This window comes from Varanus komodoensis, unplaced genomic scaffold (genome assembly GCF_004798865.1).
Source record: "Varanus komodoensis strain SLA01 unplaced genomic scaffold, ASM479886v1 scaffold14_1, whole genome shotgun sequence".
NCBI lineage: Eukaryota > Metazoa > Chordata > Lepidosauria > Squamata > Varanidae > Varanus > Varanus komodoensis.
In genome coordinates this window covers 14,982,877-15,006,373 of record NW_025335438.1, presented here as the reverse complement: position 1 = coordinate 15,006,373, position 23,497 = coordinate 14,982,877, and the positions used below count along the sequence as shown (strand labels likewise).

The window sequence follows — 23,497 nt, the reverse complement described above, 5'->3', positions numbered from 1 at the left end:
GACAAGGAGAAACAACTTCTCAGCAGTGGTAGCCAACTTTGGAATTGGCCTCCCAAAGAGGTTTGCCTGGTGCCAGCTCTTTACTCTCTTTGGTGCCAGGTGAAGTCCTTTTTATTTACTCAATATTTTAATTGTTAAAAATAATTTTATATTGTTCATTTTTACTGCTATTGTATCTTTTATTATTTTCAATGGTTATAAGGAAGTCACTGTGAAGTTTTATTGTTGCTATATTCTTAATTCAATACTATTTGTTTGTTTTATCATTTATCTTGTAACCTGCCCTGAGATTCATTTTACTTAAGAGAGTGAGATAGAAATTCAATAAATAAATAAAATAATAAATAATTGGGATACTCAGAAGGCTAGATTTGGCATGTGGGCCTGAAATTCTGCACCTTTGAATTGCACTGATTGGCCGTGGCTCTCCAGGTTTGTGGATAGGATCTGTTTCCACCCTACCTGCAGATGCTTAGAATTGAATCAGGGTTCTTTTGCATATCAAGCATATGTGTTTACCACTGAGCTACAACTCTGTTTTAGGCTTTCCATTGAACTAAGAAACCTACATTTCTACAGTTGAAATATTACGGCTATAGTATCAACAGAAATCCATCTTTGTAATGATACATTATGTGTGGTTTTTTTAAAAATAATTCTGGCCCATCTTTAGATGTAATAAAGAAAAATATCAAATGATGAAAATCTTCTGTGCCAGTTGCCTAAACATAGTTGCCATTTCTGTTTGAAATTGCTGGCTTTGGGTGTTCATTTGCTTGTTTACATTTTCCTATTTGCATAAAATACACCTTCTCTGTCAACATTGTTGGTGGAGTGACTTGGTTGAAGTGGGAAACTCAGACTCAAACATCCTGCCCCAGCCCTCATATAAAAATCACTGGTTTGCTTTGGTCTGCTCTGATGAATTCTGTATGGGTGTTGCAAGGCTACATCATTGCTTTAAGCTACTTGGAGTAATGGTGAGATGAAAACATCTGGTTTGATCCACTTTTAAATTCCACTAACTTTAAACACAAGCTGGGATTTAAACACTTTGAACTGACTTAGATCACACCTGTTATATTAATTCTTTGCTTGGTTCTACAGTTTTGTTTTTGTTTTCAAAAGCACATAAATCCAGGTAGTAGAAATGCTGAATTCTGCAACCTTAAGATAGCCTTGTTTGCTCAGAAAGAGAATTCAATGGGCATCACTTCCAGTTAAATGTGTGTACAGGATTTCAGCCGTGCACTTCCTGTTCATGTATGATGCTAAAGCCTAGCCTGTGAAAATAAGAAATCTTCAGCAATTTTTGGACTCATCAGGTTTTAGCTGGCATTCATTACACATTGTGTGGTTTTGTTTTTTTCTGCCTTAGCATACTGTGTGCAAAGCCCTAATTATAGTTGTCATGGGGTGTAATGTAATAGTGGGTAAGACCTGGCTTTCCAAAAGTCAAAATGCAAACACCTTGCTTGTTAGAAGTGAATGTTGAAAGTGGGGCTGAATGAATCATGCATATGTGTATTCCTTAGGCTTGTCCGCTCCGGTACCCAGAGGAAGGAAAGGCAAAAAAGTGAAAGCTCAGAATTCACAACCAGTGCTACAGAATGCTGACTGGCTAGCAAGCTGTAATCCAGATGCCTTGTTTCAGGAGGACAGCTACAAGAAACACCTCAAACATCACTGTAATAAGTAAGTTTGTTACTCCCATTACTTTGTCATAATGTCCTGGACTTACTTGATTTAACACAAATAGAAATCCTTGCACCATGTTATAGGTCAGAAAGTTTGTTGTGCTGATTGGATTTAAGTTGTGGGATATCATTTACCAGTTCCAAAGATGATGTAGCTGTTGTCATCTTCCTCTGAGTGATTAGTTTTAATTAGGCTTCCAAAGAGGATAGGTTCAGTCTTCTAACTCAAACATTGGTAAATGTTAAAGTAAAACTATGGACTTCTCTTCAAACATACCTAACAATGTCTCCTGTATCTTTGGTCAAAATAAACTTTATTTTGCATTTGCCCTACTCTATAAACAATGTTTGCAAAATTAGGAATATTATGAACATAGATTTGCTACAAATTACAGTAAATTCTGTATCCTTATTGTGTCTACATTGTTGCCATTATTCTAGCCTTCTTTGTATCACTGTTTAGTAAAATAAGATTCACAAGCATTCCTAGTGATTTGTGGTATTTATTGGAAGGAGACACTTTAAGTTCCATCTTTTGATACTTTTACTACAATGTTTGGATTATCGGCAGGGTTTTCTGTATATTGATATCAGTATGTAAAAACATGGTTGATGTGAATTCATTAGCATTAGAACTTACTGCTGCTCTTGAAACCCATGTGTGTTATTAATTCTGTTGTGCCATTCAAAGGATATTAAAGGCACAACCCTGTGCATATTTAGACAGAAAAAAAGGCCTATAACTCCCATGGTGGCTGGGACATGCTAAAAGTTGTAAATCTGTTTCTGCCTCAGTATGCATAGGATTGCACCCTAAGTTATGTAACTTGTCTTACACATGTTATGGGAATGAACAGAGACAGACTGTGATACAGGTGTTTGAAAATGAACTTTGTAGGAATCAGTGGGACTTAGAACTATAGTTAGAATCAGGGTTTTAGGGTTGTAAAAATGTTTGATTTCATCTTCCTGATATTGATGAAACAGGTTGCACTTAAGCAACTCTTATATCAGTCTTTCAGAATCAAACACCATCTGTTCACATGCCTGATTCCTGCATCATTATAACATTTAGTAGAAGTAAAATCCAACATAAGACCTACTTAAAGTAGATCCATTTAAGTCCCATTCATTTCAGTCAGTCTACTCTGCATGGGAGTTGTTAGTTTTTCATCTCAATAATCTGATCCCTTGTTTCAGAAAGTTACATGGAAGTCTAAACTATAGATTAGAATCCCAGCCTCACTTTGAAAGGTCATAAATATGTTTCTATAAATATAAAGAATGTGGGCAAACCTACCAGGATCCAAGTAACTGAAACACCTACTGGTGCTTTAAATTGTGCTCTGTGGGAATGGTGCCTTTCTTACCTTCTCCTGGCCCAGTCCTTCATTGCAAAAGATTTCTGAAAGTGAGGTCGCAAAAGCCATTTGTGATATGGTTTGAAATTCTGGCATTTAAAAGAAGACAAGTAAAAAATTCCACTGGGTGAACACAAGCCCTTAGGGCTTGCCTAATGTTGCTCTTTTTATCCCAGTCTGCTTGTCTGTATTATTTATTGGGTGCCCTACTGAATAACAGATGTGGTGATTTTTATATTTCACTTTAGCAGATGCTGCAAAGTTGTCTTCACCTAAATGTACATTCACCTTGGTGACATGACCGTAAATGAACTCCGTAAACTGAGCATAGAAATTGTAACTAATTTGAGCATTGTAAAGAAATGAAGAAAGCAGGATTGCAGGGGAGCTACACCTATGCTTTCCCATAAGCAGCTATCATGTATAAATCAAACTCATAAAGCTTGCTTCATTGAGTCCACAAACCCCTCAAGCTCATAAATACTTCTCCTAATATGATACTTTTAAACATTATTCCATGAGCTAGCAAGGTAAAAGTGTGAAGCACTAATTTTTTAGTGTAAAGTTGGAACTGTTCAGTTGAGAGTTATGTCAAGTTTCCAGTCTAGATAAGAAGTTGGACAGAGGAATTATTTTTGGCTTTATCTTGGATGGCAGTTTACTTAAGCTTAGGAGCCTCAGACTTTTCCAGTGAAGCTGTTCAAGGACCAGAATATACTCATACACACATCCCAATCTGGGTAATTGTGTAGAGTGGAGAACCCTTTCAGTGCTAAATTTTGCTTTAGCAATAAAAATGAAACCTCTGGAGTGTCTTCTTTCAGAAATGAGAACACTGCTAGCCTGTTCCCTCACCAGCACCTCACCCTTCCTATCTGGGCAGAATGAGTACACACCTCTAGAGTTTTATGACTCCTCAGTCACCCATAATTTCACCCAGGGCAGCTACTGGGTAAGAACCATTTCTTACATTATAGAAGGCATTGTGTAAGGTGCTGCTTCTGACAAGAGTAACATCTTGCATAATATGACAGGATGTTTGACATTTGTGCAGGGGTCTTGCCAGATTAGAAGCAATGCCCCACAGGGTTCTTTTTACTTGCTAGGCATACTGCACAAAATCAAAAGTGACCAAAAGATCTCTAAAATATTGCAAAGGACTTGAGGTGTCCCACCATGAGAACAAGGTTGAAGGCTAGTCTCCTGGGGTTTGAGAAGAAAGCTGGAGGGCAATAAAGGTCAGGCAAAAAGCAGCTGCAGTATAGGATTTTCCTTTCAGATGGCCAGCACTGTTTTAGAATAGGAACCTCAGAAAGGATGTCAAAAGCCCTAGGTGTGGTGCATAAGTGAAGCTGTTGGCCATGATTGGGCTAGACAGCCAGGTAGAGCACAGTATTCTTTTTCATGCATGTATTTGTTTTCATGGGGCTTTTTAGCACTACTTGGAATATGTGTTTAGTTATATCAATTTGATTGGGAACATAGAATTATGGTTCTAAAATGTTCTGTAGTATTTCAGAGGCACTGCACTCTAAATTCAAACAAGGATGCTTTCTGTTGTCATCTAATCTAGGTAGGTGAAATAATAAATTTAGCAGAAGTTTTTTTTTAAAGAAATCCTTTTTTTTTTAGGAAACACTGACTTTTTCCCACTCGCAGAAGCACAAGAAAAAAAAGGAAAGGGAAAAAAGTATAATCTAACAAGCCTGACATTCCATATTGGGGGTTTATTGTAAGGTAGTAAAACCAGATTTTATATCTCGTTTATTCCTACAACTTCTGATGTGCTTCCAAAAATGGTATTAAGGCAGCAGCTGAGGAAATTTTATGAGATAATGAAGCAGAACAGTTACTGAAAGCCATCTGCTCAGTTGTTTACAAACTTGCTTCAATACTTCAGAGGCAGTGGTAGAGTACGTGTCTAAACTTCACAAGCTGCACTAGGTAGAACTAAATGAAATGCGCCTGGGTTGGGCTGAGCTCGATCCCTCTCTGTGCAGTCTAAGTGGTTGCCAGGCAGGCCTGTTGGAAGCCAGCAGAAAGCACCACACAGAGGTGATTATGTGCCACCATCTGTCACGCTTCAAGCCTACCATACAGCATGGCTAATCAGCCTTGGCAGGATGATGGATGAACAGCAGCAGCTGCCAAAAGCCACTGTTGGCAAACAGTCCTGAAGTTAAGAACTTTCCCCCCCCCTCTCTGTTTCCTCTCCAGGGTCCTGCTGCGTGTCCGCATGCTGTACTATCTGAGGCAAGAAGTTATAGGGGACCAAGCTGACAAGATCTTAGAGGGTGCTGACTCAAGGTTAGTACGAATTCAGGCTTATTTGTTGTTTTATGCTCACTATAATCTGTGAGTGTATATTTTTAATTAGAGGAATTTAAAGACTTTGCACTGAATATCTGTTCATGCCATTTTATTAAATCACTTTTGAAGCTTTTGAGTTTTTGGTGAGTGTGGGTATATCTAGGTGGATGAATCCAATATTAACTGTTGTGGCTGAATTCTGATATTTAATATAAAAATGGAAAGAATGTGGAAAGTGTGCTAATCACTTGAACAGCTCTACTGTTTCTGTTCCTTACTCAGGCATATCAGTTTCTTGTGTAATTTTAATTATACACAGTTTGTCCTTCTAACGTTTAGCATGAATATACTTAAATGTAATACTTAATCATCAACTGCATTTCTAAATATGTAACTTTTTATAGTGAGGTTGATATTTGGATTCCTGAACCATTTCATGCTGAAGTTCCTACAGACTGGTGGGACAAGGAAGCAGATAAGTCCCTTTTAATAGGCGTTTTCAAGCATGGTAAGTGATGCTTCCCTTTGAACAGAACTCCTTGGTAAAGCTTTTTGTGTATACCAATATTCAGTCATAATATTAGCAAGTACAGTTCCAAAAGATCGTTGGCTTCTCTCTCTCTTTTTTCCTTCCACATTAAAAAAACCTATTTGAGTTGTAAATATCAGATGCTGTTTTTAAATGTTTGCAGAACATTTCAAAAGAAAACATTACTTTCTTGGCGGTAAATAGCACAAAACCATATTTGTTTAAATAATAGCCAAGTAGTATTATAGATCTCCATAAACTGCTTCCAGCACTGTTTCACTTGCTAACTCTGCCAGGCAGTGTCAAAGTGGACGGTGGGCTTAACCTCTGCTATTAATCTGTACAAGTGCCTCCTGGGCTTTGTTCCAAGCAATATTTCACAAATGTCAGTGCTGAGAACTCCCGGCTCCCTTGAGTGGGATGCAGCCTTGTTAACTTTGAAAGGCTGTGGATGCAGAGCTGGCATGATATATACAGTGAGCAATTCCTGATTATAATCCCAATTCTCTGGAGGTTGCAGAGGTATTCTCAGCAGCCCAGCCTGACTAAAGGGGAGAATGATGGCTTATGAAACCTTTCATGATTACAGTTTGGCTTGAGGCTCTACAGCAGTTAAGGACAGTGTGTTGTAGTACATATCCTAATTGAATTGTGCTGCTCTGCCTATGTACCACAGTTCTGTTCTGTTCTGTGGGCTCAGCTGAGGCAAGTCTAGTCTAAAAATCATTTTCCTGCCGTGCACTGTTGGGATCTGCCATTTTCCATCTAGTCAACTTGGGCAATAAGAAAAAGCAAACAACAGTTGGAAAACCACAGAGGGAATAGTGTTGTCTTATTGACATGCAGCATCCTAAACCAAATAAGGCAGGTCCTCTGGCTTTATGTATTTGTCCACATATGCATTTCTCACTTAAAGTGCTAGTTTTGATATCGTCAATAGTACTTAAAAGGAAAGTGGGTCAGGGGGTGTTCACACACAGAGGTCAAAGGGTAACTAGTAAGACTCATTTGTATGTCTTAACCATGGTTGTTTCTCCATAGAGTCACCTTTCTTTCTTTCTTGCTCACCCGCTTGTGCACTCCTGAGGAATCTTCAGTATCACTCCCTTTGTCACAGATGTATGACACATTCTCCTGTGTTACTTAAATAGCTGAAAGTGTTGTCTAATTAGTTCTATATCAGTATAATTGTTATCAAATCATTTTTGCTTATACTTAGATGCTTGTGATATGCATGCATTTACTTATTTATTTATATCTGGGTGCAGGCTATGAGAAGTACAATTCAATGAGAGCAGATTCTACTTTGTGTTTTCTGGAACGTGTTGGTATGCCTGATGCCAAGGCCATAGCTGCTGAGCAGAGAGGGACAGATATATTACCAGATGGTGGTGATGGGTAAGAAAGATATTATACAAAATTAATAAACTTCATGACATTATCATATATGCTGGTCTGGTGTGACCTGCTGCATCACATTTGAGGAATCTCTTTTTTGTAACAAAATTTCAAGCTAATATTTGTGGTAAAGCAATTGAAATTTAGTTTAGAATGAATGTTTATGGATAAATAACTAGCACTAAAAGGAATATGGAGGCTTTTATTTGTGTGGTGGGGCTTTACCATTGTCCCTCTCAAAACTGGGGCAGATTTCTGCTTTAACTCTTATAGTTTTTTTTTCCCTGTGATGTCATGTAGAGGTGATTTTGACAGAGAGGATGAAGATCCAGAATATAAACCAACCAGGACACCATTCAAGGATGAAATTGATGTAAGAGTCTTGACATCTAATATATAACTTTTATTGATGTGCAATATTTAAATATCTTATTTAAATTATTAATGCATTATGCATTATCTCATGTGAATAGGGAAGGTTATCTGGTAACACAATGTTGTTCACTTTTTGGAAGGTCACTTCCTTTCTTAAAGCTCAATTATTCAGAATATAAACATTGAAGTAACTCTTATTTTTCCAAAGGAATTTGCAAACTCCCCTTCTGACAAGGAAGAATCCATAGAGCTCCACACAAGTAAGTTTTCATTAAAGTTGGGAGAAGAAGGGAAAGAAAAGAATTTTAATAATGCAAATGCAGTACACTGTTGATAGCAGTATATTAAGATGCACTTGTTTTCAAGTTTAAGATTTGAAATGTTAAACATTTTTGATAGCTTTGTATCTCTTCTAATAATGATTTGCTACTTTTAAATATTTTTACTTGGAGTACTGCATTGAGCAAGGAGATGGACCCAATGCCCTTATGGACCCTTTCCAATACTACTGTTCTATGTTTCTACTTTGTAGATGTCTTGTTCAGTCTGCTTAAATAGGGAAACCTACTGCACAAGCCCCAATGATTTTAGAGAAAGTAGAAATGTGTCTGTGAATTTAGCATGGTGGTAGAAAATCCATATTAGCAAAACCGATGAACATAATGTTTATATGGTATGGCCATTTTAATCCATATTCTGTAGTATAGTTGAGTGCTACCATCAAATTGTTGATGAAATTGTTGCTTATTACAGTGGAGTTCATATCTTTGAGAATTCCTCTAGCATTAAGAAAGATCTTTCCTGATTGTTATACTAATTTGTATTGAGAATTTCTAAGGCCACTTTCTTTTCATACATGGTGAATTACCATTAGTTATAAATGCTTAATATAATTCTTGGTAATATTCTGTAGGCAAGCACAGTGAAAGCAATGCTGATTTTGGCCAACTCTACTGGCCTAACACTTCAACCCTGACCACACGTTTACGTCGCCTCATTACTGCCTATCAACGTAGTTATAAAAGGCAACAAATGAGGCAAGAGGCACTAATGAAGACTGACCGGCGCCGGCGCCGACCTCGTGAAGAAGTTAGAGCATTAGAGGCTGAAAGAGAAGCTATAATAACAGAAAAGCGTCAAAAGTGAGTTTCTTCAGGTTTCTTTCTCCTAGAAATGAGTATCTGCTTGCAACATGACTATTCTTATTCCAAATAGAACCTGGTATCAGATTAGAGTGAAAACTCTTAGAAGTGTTCTGACATGCTGATTTTTTTCCTTTTTCCAGATGGACAAGAAGAGAAGAAGCAGATTTTTATCGTGTTGTATCTACTTTTGGGGTCATTTTTGACCCTATAAAGCAACAGTTTGACTGGAACCAGTTCAGAGCCTTTGCAAGACTCGATAAGAAGTCTGATGAAAGTTTGGAGAAGTACTTCATTTGTTTTGTAGCTATGTGCAGGCGAGTGTGCCGAATGCCAGCCAAATCAGATGAAGGTAGGTTCATTTATAGCCATTCATCTAGTAAAATGAGCGTACGATATTAAGATATTGATACCTGATAAGTACAAAAGGGGATGTTGTATTCAAAATTCTACTTTCATCTTCTCTGTTGCCCTTTCACACACCCTTCTTCCTAATTTGCATACATGTGCATCCATTGACACCCTTCACATGCAGAAAGCTTGCAAGTTCAGGATCATGCAGACTGTTCTACTCATCTTCAGTGGCAAGTTTAGGGACAGCAAGGATGGGGCCAATTCATATGGCAATGCCAGAGGCATGGCTTGTGTGTTTTCCCTCATCTTTTTAGCCTACACATGACTGGACTAAATGCCTGCATGGAGCTATTGTTAACTGACACTGCGATAGTATTGCCCATTTCCTTCTCTGCAGCATCGCTTCCTGCCAGCATAGCTCTTGGCCTTGTACTTTTTTGATACCTTTTTCTTTTGCTGAATTCTAAGCTTTTTTCTTTTGATGATTTTGACTTTCAATTTGATACATCAACCCATAGTAAGTTTCCTAAATGTATCCAAACTTTTGATTTCAAAAAGTAATCATATTTACATTTAAAAATCAGGCAGCTTTGGATAACATTTTTATGTAGTAAAATATGGTAATTGTAAAACCTTCCTAATAGTTATGTATTCATTGCTTTTCTTACAGAACCCCCTGATCTTTCCACAGTGATTGAACCAATAACTGAGGAACGGGCTTCTCGAACTTTGTATCGCATAGAGCTCTTGCGGAAAGTCCGAGAGCAGGTTCTCCATCACCCACAACTGGTGGAGAGGCTAAAGCTGTGCCAGCCAAGTTTGGATTTGCCAGAGTGGTGGGAATGTGGCAAGCATGATAAAGATTTGCTGATTGGCGCTGCTAAACATGGTGTCAGCAGGACAGATTATCATATCCTGAATGACCCTGAACTTTCCTTTCTTGATTCTCACAAAAACTTTGCTCAAAACAGAGGTGGAGGTAATCTGAATACTATATCTTTATTAAATCCACTGGGTATTTGCTGCAGTCAGACAACCTCTATTATCCCATCAACACCAGCTCAAGAGGAAAAATCTTTAGAGCAAGCTGAAGTTAAATTAGAAGGACCTGAGAAATCATCAGCCAAAGAAAAGCCTGGCAGTAAAGAGGAGGAAGAAGCAACAGATGTGGCAGTGAAAAGTGATAAGGAGGAATGTGATGTTGAAGCTGAGTCTGTTTCTGTTAAATGTGAAATAAAAGACATAGAATTGAGTACAGAAGTAGATCCAAAATCTATTTCTGAAAAAGGTTCAGATGATGAAGAAGAAGAAAAACTTGATGATGATGACAAATCAGAAGAATCTTCCCAACCTGAAGGTAATCAACTAAGAGTAATGTGAGGGGGTTTTTATCTGTATTATATTAGTTTCTCTCATGCATTATATTTTATATGGTATAGTAAATATCTTTGTAAGATTAATATTGACTTTATTTGGTAAGTCAATATGCAATTTTCCTGACAGACAATATTGAGATCCACTTTAAATTTAATCCTATTCAAACTTTTGTGTAATGTGCAATTGTAAGAACTCTTCACATGTTGACTTGTCCGCTGAAGAATTTCTACGTTGCTGAAGATTCTAGGAGCACTGGCAAGTTTTGTTTGCTCTTCCCATTGTTCTGTGAGAATATTATACATTGTAAGAGCAGATCAATACTGGTAGGCAAAAGTTTGCTAGGAAAGTCTGATTGAAAACCACTGTTACAGGCTAGATTCTAACAGACCAGGGATCTCTACAGTGCAATATAAACTGTCTGAATTCATCCTGAGCTGATTGACAAATTGTAACTTCCCTTAACTTACCATTGTAATAAAAGTAGAACACACAGACTCTAAAAGGTATTATGATCTGCCCCAAACACTTATAGCTACCTTAGAAAATTGAATGTGCAATCATACTATGAAATTACTTGGTTTGTTTATAAATGTACTAACAGTTCAATTACTGTATTAATCTGCACCTCCAGAATGAAAAAGAGTACAGTATTCATTTGAGTGAATAGTGAGTCCCTGTGATGGTACAGAAAATTCCATGTTAAAAAAATGTCTGTCAGATCAAAATTGCAATCTAATAATCATGAGTTCCTTACTTTTGTGGCTAATTCTTATTGGTTAATATTTTCAGCAGGAACAATTTCTCAGGGTAAAAATTTTGATGAAGAAAGCAATGCATCCCTGAGCACTGCAAGGGATGAAACACGTGATGGATTTTATATGGAAGATGGAGATCCATCAGTAGCCCAGTTGCTCCATGAAAGAACATTTGCCTTTTCTTTTTGGCCTAAGGTTGGTTCAATACAAAGTGATTTCTACCATTTCATGTTAACCACTTTTGAAGACTGAAGTGCTTCATGCCCTAAATAGTGTTTCTCAAACTGTCAGGCTTCCTCCTTGAGGAAGCCTGACTGATCCTCAAAGGGTGTATGGATTGCCAAGCTTAACTAAGTGTATTCAATCAGTTAAGTGGCCCACTAGGGCCACAGGGCCATACCAACTTTTCATGCTTGGTACCAGTAGAGGGAGGACAAAATACCTTTGCCTATTCTAGATCTTGCTCTGTTGCTACGTCCATTTCACTATGGCAGCCTTTCCTTCATCTCTGGTGCCACTGAACCAATAGTCGCAGCTGTGTGCTGCCTCATTCAGAGCAAGCTATTAAGAACCACAAACTTTCCCAGCTTTCTAAAGCAGGTTTGGGAAGGAGCTGCAAAAGAGAAGGGACATCTTTGGAAGCCTCCATATATGTGAAGAGTTCTTCAGGCAGCTCTTTGGGTCTGGGTCTTATTTTAGAGGCAAAATCAAAGGGGGAAAGACCCAAGTTCAAAAAGTTTGAGATACAGTGAGCTATAGCCTTTTGCTTTAGGGAGTGTGTAGCTCCTCCCCACAAAATTGTAAAACCAACCAATGGAAAAATAAGGTTAGCCTTGTGGTATTTGTGGAAATAAAAGTGGTCATCATATGTATCCCAAGATTCAGAGAGCTACTTTTTTGTGTCTGAAGGAAGTAAAATAAAGGGATACTGCTGACCTGTACCAGACCAGTTTTAGTGTAGACAGATTCTAGATACATGTTCTACTAAACAACAAGTAATGCTGTAGCTTTTATTTTTGGCTACCATTTAAAAATATTTTAATGAACAAAGTAGCTAGAACTGTGCAGCAGTGATATCACACTCATTCTATATGCAGCTCAGTTCCTGGTTTCAAAGGGTGCTAGAGAGAAATAAAGTAGTAATAGTCTTAAGCTTCCTAATCACCATAACAGGGCCATCTGGTTTAGGGGAAAAAATAACCCTTGCTGTAATAGGCTTATTCCTGGGGAAAGCAAGCAGCCAACTCCAGCTGCTGGGATCTGCCAGTGGCTTTTATACTGTTCCATAGTTCAGGGAGATGAAGGTTGATCTCTTCAATAATCAATGGCTAATCTTCAAAAGTTGATATTTGTTTTGATACATTTTATATGTTTAAAATATTTTTATCCTATTTTCTACAGAGGAATATCCAAGTCAGTTTCAATCAATGTAGACTAAGTAAGATCAATACAGTGTAACAATATGTGAAGCATTTAATAAAACAACAGATAAATAGAATAATCATCAGATTATTTTTAATGTCATTAATCAAAAACTTAGGAAAATATTTCTTCATGGCATGGAAATAGTAAAAGAATGGATGTCAAGCAAATACTTCTGGGGAAATTATGCAACATTATTAACTATTAGAATAAAAAATGAATCATACTGATTCTTTTATTTGATTATGTTTTAAGGCATTTTTCTGTGAAGTAGAAAATGGTTTGTGTTTGCATCTATTCTAAGTGGGCTAAACTGTAATTAGAATTTTTTAATGTGCATGCTTCGGTGAAACCGGGAGTGATAATGGGTGTGGAATTAGAATTGACATTTATTAGATGTCCCTAGGTTGGTGCCCATTTCATAGCATTGAACTTTATTAATAGTGACACTAATGAGGAACCACTTCCTGGGACAGAATTGCAGCTTGTTGGCTCTGACATAGTGAAGGCTAAGATTCTGAGATACAAGAATGATCATTCTATTTGTATAAATAAGCAACAGTGAGGGTTTAGAAAATGTGTGTCAGGTGGTTTCTGTGTTTTGGCTGTAAAAGCTCCCAAGTTCCTCATAATTTTCAATAATGTAAATGACATGTGTCTATTTTTCTGCATTTCTTTGCATGAGATCTGTTTTCAAGTTAACTAATTTTCTTCCAAATAGGACCTGTTCATCTTTGTGATCTCTGTGCATCATTGATATGGGCTCTGTGCCTGCATGGAGCCTGCTCTCAGGAAGTTTCTACAGCTATGTATTTTCTTTTCTGCAGGATCGAGTAATGATCAACCGATTAGACAACATCTGTGAAGCAGTGTTGAAAGGGAAGTGGCCAGTAAATAGACGCCAGATGTTTGATTTCCAGGGACTTATACCAGGGTATACACCAACAGCTGTGGACAGCCCTTTACAGAAAAGAAGCTTTGCAGAGCTCTCCATGGTTGGTCAAGCCAGCATCAGTGGCAATGAAGATATCACAGTTTCTCCTCAGTTATCCAAGGCATGTTTTGTATGCGGGAACACATATTTGTACATATTCATTTTTAAAGAAATAAAACCAGGGCTGAAAGGGTTAAAAGGGCAATAGAAGAAGCATGCATAGATGTAAATGCAACTTCTCAGAAGAAAAAACAAATTCCATTAAAATCTGAAATGTTATCATCATTGTTAGAGTAAAACCAATAACTTTCACTGTAGCAAGTAGCAGTAGTCTGACAACATGTATCTAGTTTGGTTTCTGCAATTCATAAGTTTCTTTCATAGTTTAAAATGTATATACAGTTGAAGCCAGGCAAAAGCCATGCAAAATAGTAAGGTTATTACATTGCTCATAATGATTTTGTTCATTTTTCATTAGGAAGATGCACTCAATTTATCAGTTCCACGCCAACGGAGGAGGAGGAGGAGAAAGATAGAAATTGAGGCTGAAAGGGCAGCCAAGAGGAGAAATCTCATGGAAATGGTTGCCCAGTTGCGAGAGTCACAAGTTGTCTCAGAAAATGGACAAGAAAAAATTGTAGACTTATCAAAAGCCTCACAAGAGGCAACAAGTTCTACCTCAACTTTTTCAGCTGTTTCTTCGAAGTTTCTATTACCTAATGTTTCCACACCAGTGTCTGATGCCTTTAAAACTCAGATGGAGCTGCTACAAGCAGGTCTTTCACGCACACCCACAAGGCATCTGCTAAATGGTTCTTTAATTGATGTAGAACCACCTATGAAAAGAAGGAGAGGAAGAAGGAAAAATGTAGAAGGGCTTGATCTGTTATTTATGAGCAACAAGCGAGCATCAGTGACAGCAGTAAGAAAGAAGTTTTTTCTTTGTTGTTAATTCTTTATTATATGTTACATGAGGCTCAGCAACAAAAATGTCATTTTAATTCCAGAGTATTTTATTTTGTATTTTTAGTTTTCTGTTCATAATCTGACATCATATTAGTCATATAAACATCTTAGTTAAGAACCTTAAAATAGCTAAATAAAAGTTTTCTTTCACTTTCCTCTACAGAGCAAAAATAGCTATGGAAGAGAGGTTATAGTTTAGCTTTTTCCTCATGTGGACTATTGGAGTATTTTGAGTTGGTGTGATAGAATGCCTAAGGAAATCTGCAGTTTAAATCATGTCTTTGCCATGAATTTGCTAGGTGGCTTTTTCTAAGCCATTATTTCTCAAGGACATCTTCAAACAGTATCATATAAATAATAATAACCAACCTTAAAAAGGGTTGTTGCAAGGAAAATAGCAAGAAAACAAATTTTGATTTAATTTTAATTTTTTGATTTATATCCTGCCTTTTTCCTACAAAGGGCTCAAGGCAGCTTATATCTGCTCCTCCATCTTATCCCCACAACAACAACCCTGTGAGGTAGGCTGGGCTGAGAGTCCGTGACTGGCCCAAAGTCACCCAGTTGGCTCCGTGGCTGAGTGGGGACTCGAACCCGGATCGTCTGAGTCCCAGTCCCATGCTCTTCACCACTACGCCATGTTGTGCTATAAAAACTAATAAATACTGAATACCCTTATCTCTGCAAATTTGGTTCTCCTCAAACTAGAGAATATAATGAGTAAAATATCAAATTTTAGTGTCATATAATCTTTGTGTAGGGTTTGAGCATTTGTAAATATAGGAAATTAACCTAATTTGGATCCAAGCTTACATATGTAGAGTAGACCACTGAAGCTATGGGAACTTAAGTTGCTCATTACTAACACTAACTTAAATCCCATTGAATTCAATGGGTCTGCTCAAATTATGTTTGGATCCAAATCACTGTGAAACATAGAGAATAGTATGCTGTTGATACAAAGGTGCTAAAATTTAAAAACCAAAATTCTTGTCATAATCCTAGATAAATAGGTAAATACAAAGATGGATGTTGCTTACATCAATAATAAGCTAAAGTGGGGGTGCATAACCTCAGACCCAGGGCTCCAATCTGTCACGCCAATGATTCACAGATGGCTGAATCCCCTTTTTTCTTAAGCACCAGCTTTTCTTGTTTTCCCCATTCTAAAAACCTGAAATACCTTTTCTTAGGATTAGTTTACTCATTAGTTCGTTTAGCTACAGAGTCAGTATCTTCTGCAGTTTTGGCCATCCACCACTGGAATGTGGCCTCCAAGAGCTTCTCAGAAATGTAATACTTCTCTCTTGCTAAAAAAAATTCCTAACCCCAAATTTAATTGCTACATGGAGGTAATCCAGTTTTAAGCAGTATGTATTTATAAATAACTTCTGCTGTATCACCTTCTTTTGAAAGTTGTTCCATTTGTCAACTTTTTATAGGAGGATGCAGAAGTGACCAAAGTATTTGATGAAGAAATTGAGACCCTCCCACCGAGAAACATTCCATCTCCTGGACAACTGGATCCTGACACTCACATCTCCGTCATTAATATGGAGGATGGGACCAGGCTGGTGGGAGAGGAGGCTCCTAAAAGCAAGGATTTAGTTGAATGGCTTAAATTGCATCCTACATACACTGTTGATATGCCAAGTTATGTACCAGTAAGTGGGTGTTAATCATGGAAATATTTTTGAAACCAAATTTTGACTGTTTTCACTAAACTGGATTTCCAAAACTGTTAGTTTCTTCAAAAATACTACTTTTACCACTCTGCTATAATATTAGTAAGAAGTATCTCTATTCATGAAGATGTTAGAAATTTAATTTTAATGTGAAGTGCTTTTATGTATTTTAAAGCCTCCACCTGAAAAAATGTGTTTTCATTTGTAAGATTATGCCTTTATAATGAAAGCTAAAAATGAAGGTTGTTTATTATATAAATGTGCTAATTATTGTTCAGACTAAAATCCATTCTTGAATATAAACATGTATTTAAAAAAAAATAAAAGTGCTTCCTTGGGCTGATCAGCTATTCTTATAGACAAGATAATAATCTGCAAAGTCGCACATTATACTTTTCCTCTTTTCTTAGAAGAGTGCAGATGTGCTGTTTTCCCCATTTCAGAAGCCGAAGCAGAAACGGCACAGATGTCGAAATCCTAATAAACTGGATATAAACACCTTAACTGGAGAAGAAAGGGTTCCTGTTGTGAATAAGCGAAATGGCAAGAAGGTAATGCTGTGACTAGGGGTCCGTTCTCTTTCTCTCCCCCCCCACCCCATTACTGATTGCTGTTTCTGGTAGCAATTACATTTGAATAAGGTGCATTTTCTGGAACCTGGGAGGCCTATAATTTCCACTGACTTTTGTAGCAGTCCTTTCAGAGTATCTATATGGAATCAAAGGGTGATAGACTGTCCTTCACTGAAGGTCTTGCGATCAGAGACTGGACAACTATCTGTTTGGCATTCTGTAATTCTCCATTGCCTGCATCCATGGTAGTTGGGCCCTTCTAATTGTGCGCCATTCTGGATTTTGAGGTGCAAGATTCCTAAAATATTTAACAAATGCAAGTGTTTTTTGTACTTGATGCATCACTAATGGCTGACTTGAATGTTATGGGCCATATTTTGATTACCAGTACTGCATTCTCTGATCAATAATCAGATACTTTAGATTAACTGGATATGAAATACATGCTAGCAAGTTTTCTTTTATTTAATGAAATTTAATATATTTTATTAGATGGGTGGAGCTATGGCCCCACCAATGAAGGACCTGCCAAGATGGCTGGAAGAAAATCCTGAATTTGCTGTTGCTCCAGACTGGACCGACATAGTTAAACAGTCTGTAAGTAGAGTTTGTATTTCTGGCTAGGTTTTTTGTTTCTTAACTGGAAGAGGAGTTAAAACATTTGTGGTCTGAACATTTTCAAAACTTAGAGAAGGAAGAACAGTTATTTCATGCTGAGATTATTATCTAGTGAGAACCAAGTGGGTGAAATTTTTTGTGTTTCATGGGTGTGTGTTTTAAATGATTAACACATGCAAAACTGATTGTAGACTAAAACTTTCCACACTGGTAAATAGATCTTGTTCAAGAAAGCAATCAGAGGTGGGCTGTTTTCAAATTCTGGGAGGCTTTACTGCCTTTCTCAAATTTCAGGCATGTGTGCAGACAATTGTGTTTTCTGAAAACCCAACAAACCTGGCAGTTCTCAGAGAAAGACTTGCATAATACTATATTTTATTTATTAAAGCTTTTGTATACCTTCCACACTAGCCAAAGAGGGCATTTTACTGGTATATTTCTTTGGAAGGATTGACTTGTGAGCATTTCCTTATGTTTCTATGTGTTCCTTACAGCTGTTTTGTTTGTGTGCTTGTATTTCTTAATATAAAAGTAATAGCCTGACACATGGGATACCTCTGCTAATTCACAGTTTAAGGAACTTCAGTGTTGGAGGAGTTTAATGTAAGACATACCTGAGAAATGGTTAGAAATGTATTCATTGGGTTCACATGACATGGCAAACCATTGTGGGTAACTAGAGATGTGAAGTTAATGGAGGGAGAGTTCAGAAACACCCCCTTCTCCTTTTTACTTTTTAAGAGCTTCCCCCCGCCCATCCCACCAGCCAGCTGTCCCCAGCTGCCCATCTTTCCAGCCATTTTCCAGGTCTTAACATTTTCATAGTTAACTAGCCACCACTTCCAACAGCAAGTTCCTGCAATTGTTTGGAATAACAAGCCACCCTGACAAACCATGATTTGTGCTAAGGATTGTGTAATCCACAATAGGTTGTCATGTCACTGAACTTAGCGGGGGGGGGGGGGGGGGGGACACCATTGTTGGCTATGGGGAGAGTAGTAAAGCCCTCTTGTTGCTTCTTGCAATCTTATCCATGGCTCCACCATGGTACCCAGTTACAACCTTTCTATTGATGCCCAAGGGGCATTTTGTAGCAGACTTCACTGGTTTGCCTCTTCCTCTTCTCCACCCCCCCGCTTTTTTAAATGGCCCTGGAAATGTGCACACAGGACTTCAATTTAAATTTTATTTTATATCACTCTTTCATAGTTGCACAAGTGCACCCTTATGACTTTCTAATATACACTGTCTTGCCTGGTCAGTGCCTTTGTCAGTTTTAGCTGTCAAACACTAACAGCTTGATGCAGTGTCATTCCATATAGGCTAAATCATGAACAGCTGACAGCTGTCAGTTGCCTAACTGTCAATTTTTTAAAACAAGCACTGGCAAAGAGGAAGAAAATGGGGACAGGGTTAAGAACTTCCCTTTAGCAATGTAGACATTTCAATTTTATTTTGAACTGACACTTCTCAGTGCTTTTCACCTTTTCCACTGGGGTAACTGCTGTAAGAAGCAAGGAAGAGAAGAATTAGCCATTAAAATATATATTTATTTTATTTATTTCCCACCTTTCTTTTCTTACAAGGAACTCAAGGTGGCTTACATAATTCTCCTCTTCCTCCTCCTCTCAACCCTATCCTCACAACAACAACCCTATGAGGTAGGTTGGGCTGAGAGTCTGTGACTGGCCCAAAGTCACCCAGGTACCTCTATGGCTGAGTGGGGACTAGAACCCAGACCTTCTGAGTCCCGGTCCCACACTCTTAATGAGTACACCACACTGGCTTTCAATTGGGCATACCATGGCTTATTCTGCAAACAGCCCAGCCCACTCTGCCTACCTTACTCATGGGGTGGGTTGTCTTGCATTGCTAGCTTGTTCAGTGCCTGGCCCTTGTTACATAGTGGATGAAACTATGGTGTTAAACATAATCTAATTGACAGAATATGTGTTGTTCTCCTTGTCTTTGGTATTACATTCTTTTAGGTGTCACATGACTACCCAACATGAAATGCTCAGTCTACAGACATGGAATTTGCTCTCTTCCCTTTACAGGGCTTTGTTCCAGAATCTATGTTTGACCGTCTTCTCACAGGACCTGTTGTGCGGGAAGAGGGAGCAAGCAGAAGAGGGAGAAGGCCAAAAAGTGAAATTGCCAAAGCAGCTGCAGCTGCTGCTGCTGTAGCTTCAACTTCGGGAATTAACCCACTTCTAATGAACAGTCTGTTTGCTGGAATGGATCTCACAAGCCTTCAGAATTTACAGAACCTCCAGTCTCTCCAGCTTGCAGGTCTCATGGGCTTCCCTCCAGGACTAGCGACAGCTGCTGCTGCTGCTGCTGGAGGCGATTCTAAAAATCCAACTGCCATGCTGCCTCTGATGTTGCCAGGTATGGCAGGGTTGCCCAACATGTTTGGACTAAGTGGATTGTTGAATAACCCAATAACAGCTGCTTCTGGAAACACCACTATGGCTTCCAGTCAAGGAGAAACTGAAGATGGCACTTCAAAAGTAGAAGAAAAGAAGACTAAGAATGAAGAGGAGAACAAAGACTCTGAGAAAAGCACAGACACTATTTCTGCTACTGACTCTGCCTGTGGATCTGTCAGTGCAACTGCTACTGCAGCCGCTGCCACCACCACAACCAACACTGGATTGCCTGCCAACCCTCTGACCTTCAATCCTTTCCTTCTGTCAACCATGGCTCCTGGCCTGTTCTACCCATCTATGTTTCTACCTCCAGGACTGGGAGGATTGACACTACCTGGTTTCCCAGCATTAGCAGGACTTCAGAATGCAGTGGGCTCCAGTGAAGTGAAGGTTACTGATAAAACTGAAGGAGCTGCCTTTAAAGATGAAGAAAATCTAGACGGCAGTGATGCAGAGGAGAGCCTTGATAAAACTGCAGATTCCTCCGCTTTAGAAGATGAAATAGCACAGGGTGAAGAATTAGACTCGCTTGATGGGGGGGATGAAATAGAAAACAATGAAAATGATGAGTAAGCAGTACCAGTTACTGTTAAAGTGTTTTAAACTTTTGACAAGTGGTAGTCCTACTGTTTACACTCACAGTTAATGTCCATACTTAGTTTTTATAAGCTGTTCTGTAACATAGTGTAGCAAACAAAAAGTTCAAGTCATGTTATACAGATGTGTCAAAAGGTATCTTGGTCATTAAGTATTGTGCAGTGCATTATTTATTATCCCTAGGAGAGATGAAATTGAGAGGTGATCATGTCTTTTTAAGGAAATTGACATAATGCTCTGCTCTTTTTTTCCTTTTGGTACCATTGGTATTATAAAAGCAGCAATTTGTAATAGAGTGGCACTAAATAGAAGGAAGTGCTGCTTAAAGGAAGTATGAAGTTATATATTTAATTTTTTATTTTTATTCTTTGCTGTGAAGGTCAAGATGAAATTTAGCATACATATCATACTTGCGCATCATTTTGACTGTATGGGGGTTCACTCGTGCACATACACACACATTCTCTGACAATCTCCATGATAGTGTGAATGTCTCTCTGTCTTGAGACACAGCAATAATAAGGCAGCTGTTGAATGTGAAGAGTACCTTTTAGAAATTACCCACTGAAAAGGTTCTTGCAGGATAAAACTACAGTTAAATCGTCTCATGATCTTATAATGCACTGGTAAAACAAAAAAAAAAAAATTAAAATCAGGTACCTTTTTAAATTAAAGGACTTTGTTAACTTTAGCCACAAGCTAAACAGATTACCTCAACTCTAAACTAGCCTTGAAGTTTACAGACATGACTTTGTAAATGTATTTGTTTTTCTTGTTGTGATGTCTTTTTATTTTTTTTCCCTTGGAAACTGCTATCATGTAAGATAAGGTGTAAATTGCTGCCAACTGTAGTAATGATGCTTTTAATAAAAGTGACTCATGATATGCAGAGATTTAATTTATAGAATATAGTGATTAGGGGAATAACAACTGGGGTCTGCTTATTTTTTGTATTTGCAAATACATCATTTGCTGCTCCCCCCCCCTTTTTTTTGCTATATTTTATACTTCATTTTTTACCAGCTTTTCTCTTAAATATACTGAATTGGTAGTCTCTGAGAAATAGACAAGAAGAAAAACCCTGAATTATGTTTGTATTATTCCATTCTAGCTAAAGCTTCAGAAAGACACACAAAACCCTGTATTGCTCTCTCAGAAGGGCTTGTGAGACTAGAAATACTTTCAAATGTGTTCAGCATGTGATAATGTGGTACATTAAAGAACAAAAGGGTAAAAGAGAAATGAGGCTTTGATAGGCGCAATATCTAGGTCATTTATCCTTGGTTAATGGGTAGAAAAACACAATGCTGTAGTTTGAGCAGGGAATATAAAGGCTCTGTGGTATCCTGTAGACCAGAACCTACGATGCTAGGAACCACTGTCAAACAAACCTCCAGGAAACTAAAACTGACCCAATTCATAGAAGAGCTAAGCTGCTTCTGGGGAGCTACTGATTTGTACCTTTTTGTGACCTTTCATAATCTGTCATTTCAGAGTTCTTGTATTCACCGTGCTGTGGCACCAGGATGAGTGCGCAAAGACCCTGACAAAAAGCTAAAGGTTTAGGCACTTGAGTGTGGAGGGTGAAAAGCTAGATCAGCTGGGTGCACAACTCCTTTTTGGATAAAAGTTTAAGCAATAATTCTGTCAGTGTACTCCAGAATGCCCTAACTATTGATTGTAAGAGTTGTTTAAAAAACTGGCTGAACATTTGTCTTGTTGATGTGTAGTGCTCAGCAATAAAAAGCTGACTTTTTTTTTAAGTTTCAGTTAGATTCAGATGCATACAAGACAGAGTAGAATGTGAGAAAAAGAGTTTCCGTGAACAATGAAAACAAAGTTGGTAATGACCATCTGTAAATATTGTATGAATGAAGGATATGCACTGTTCAAATTAGTGATGATCAACATGTCTTGTTACCTTCACTTTAGTAGATCATAGAGAGCTAATAGAGGTCAGTAAAGATTCTTTTCTTTGTACACATTATTGCACAGTTGACTGAATGCATTATTCTTTTCTGTCAAGCTTTACATATGGAGCCTATCATAAAAATTTAGAAACTAACTTGGAGGGGCCATCAATCTGATCAACAGTGGCATATCCTGTGTGTGCATTCATATTATCAGCTTGTTAAATTTTTCACTTTTTAATGACTCATTTTCAGCAAACTACAGAATTTATTGTAAAGTACCACTGTGAAAGACTCTTTGTCCCTTCTCTTAGTAAAGCATTAATTTTTATACTGGCAGTAAGGAATTTAATGAAGGTTAATGATATCCCTGGGGAAGGCATTTTAATTGTCAAGAGCAAAGGCAGTTTAAAAACAAACACACATACATCACCAACCTATAGCAGTCTTTATTTCTGACTACTGTGTGTCCATTTCAGTGTAAAACCTCAGAAGTGGAATGTTTTAGTTTATTAAACCCTGACCAAATTGTCAGGTGTAGAATAGCTCACCTGGATGATACAAATAAATGACAATGCATATAATATCTGGGAAAGTTCTGCATGAGCCCTATCAAAATACATGAGAGGCTTTCACTTGTATATGACAATTAGTTACTGTAGTAGGTGGTAACCATAAAGTCCATATTTCTTAAGGGATATTCAAGTTTTGTCTGTTCACTGCAAATGGATTTCATATGGAAAAGTTGATAGTGTATTTTATGGTTTAGTTTGGTAATAGCACAGTATAATCCTTTGGTTGTAGATTCAGTGCTCATGTGTATATCCTGACCCTTTCATCTGTACCTTCTGTATTTGTATATGTGCATACAGAAGCTGTGTACCAGAGCAGCCTGGATAATGACAAGTCCTTGTGCCTCTTTTTTATATTGTCATGTCCTTCCCATTCCAATGCTAGATGCATGGGAATATAAAAGGCACTCAATCACCTTCCATTTACCTAGACTAAGTTGTATGCTACCATACAGAAAAGTAAGCAGGGGACTCAAAGGGCAGAGACATTT

The 23,497-nt window shown here is 37.9% G+C and overlaps 1 protein-coding gene across 12 annotated transcripts in view; it reads left to right on the top strand.

Moving 5' to 3' along the window:
• The window catches only part of CHD7 (chromodomain helicase DNA binding protein 7), a 199,346-nt gene extending 177,936 nt beyond the window's left edge, over nucleotides 1-21,410 (top strand). For 9 of the 12 annotated variants that reach the window (XM_044423944.1, XM_044423945.1, XM_044423948.1 and 6 more), the window contains 16 exons: nucleotides 1,536-1,695; nucleotides 5,276-5,365; nucleotides 5,773-5,876; nucleotides 7,166-7,295; nucleotides 7,596-7,668; nucleotides 7,879-7,930; nucleotides 8,584-8,812; nucleotides 8,956-9,164; nucleotides 9,837-10,523; nucleotides 11,333-11,493; nucleotides 13,548-13,775; nucleotides 14,133-14,576; nucleotides 16,063-16,284; nucleotides 16,716-16,856; nucleotides 17,370-17,474; nucleotides 19,553-21,410. In XM_044423944.1, coding sequence (XP_044279879.1) covers nucleotides 1,536-1,695; nucleotides 5,276-5,365; nucleotides 5,773-5,876; nucleotides 7,166-7,295; nucleotides 7,596-7,668; nucleotides 7,879-7,930; nucleotides 8,584-8,812; nucleotides 8,956-9,164; nucleotides 9,837-10,523; nucleotides 11,333-11,493; nucleotides 13,548-13,775; nucleotides 14,133-14,576; nucleotides 16,063-16,284; nucleotides 16,716-16,856; nucleotides 17,370-17,474; nucleotides 19,553-20,500 — 3,983 coding nt within the window. In that variant the 3' untranslated portion in view covers nucleotides 20,501-21,410. The remainder of the gene's footprint in view (nucleotides 1-1,535; nucleotides 1,696-5,275; nucleotides 5,366-5,772; nucleotides 5,877-7,165; nucleotides 7,296-7,595; nucleotides 7,669-7,878; nucleotides 7,931-8,583; nucleotides 8,813-8,955; nucleotides 9,165-9,836; nucleotides 10,524-11,332; nucleotides 11,494-13,547; nucleotides 13,776-14,132; nucleotides 14,577-16,062; nucleotides 16,285-16,715; nucleotides 16,857-17,369; nucleotides 17,475-19,552) is intronic. The other 3 variants (XM_044423952.1, XM_044423954.1, XM_044423953.1) reach the window with 3 other exon arrangements.
• The last annotated feature ends 2,087 nt before the right edge of the window (nucleotides 21,411-23,497 follow it).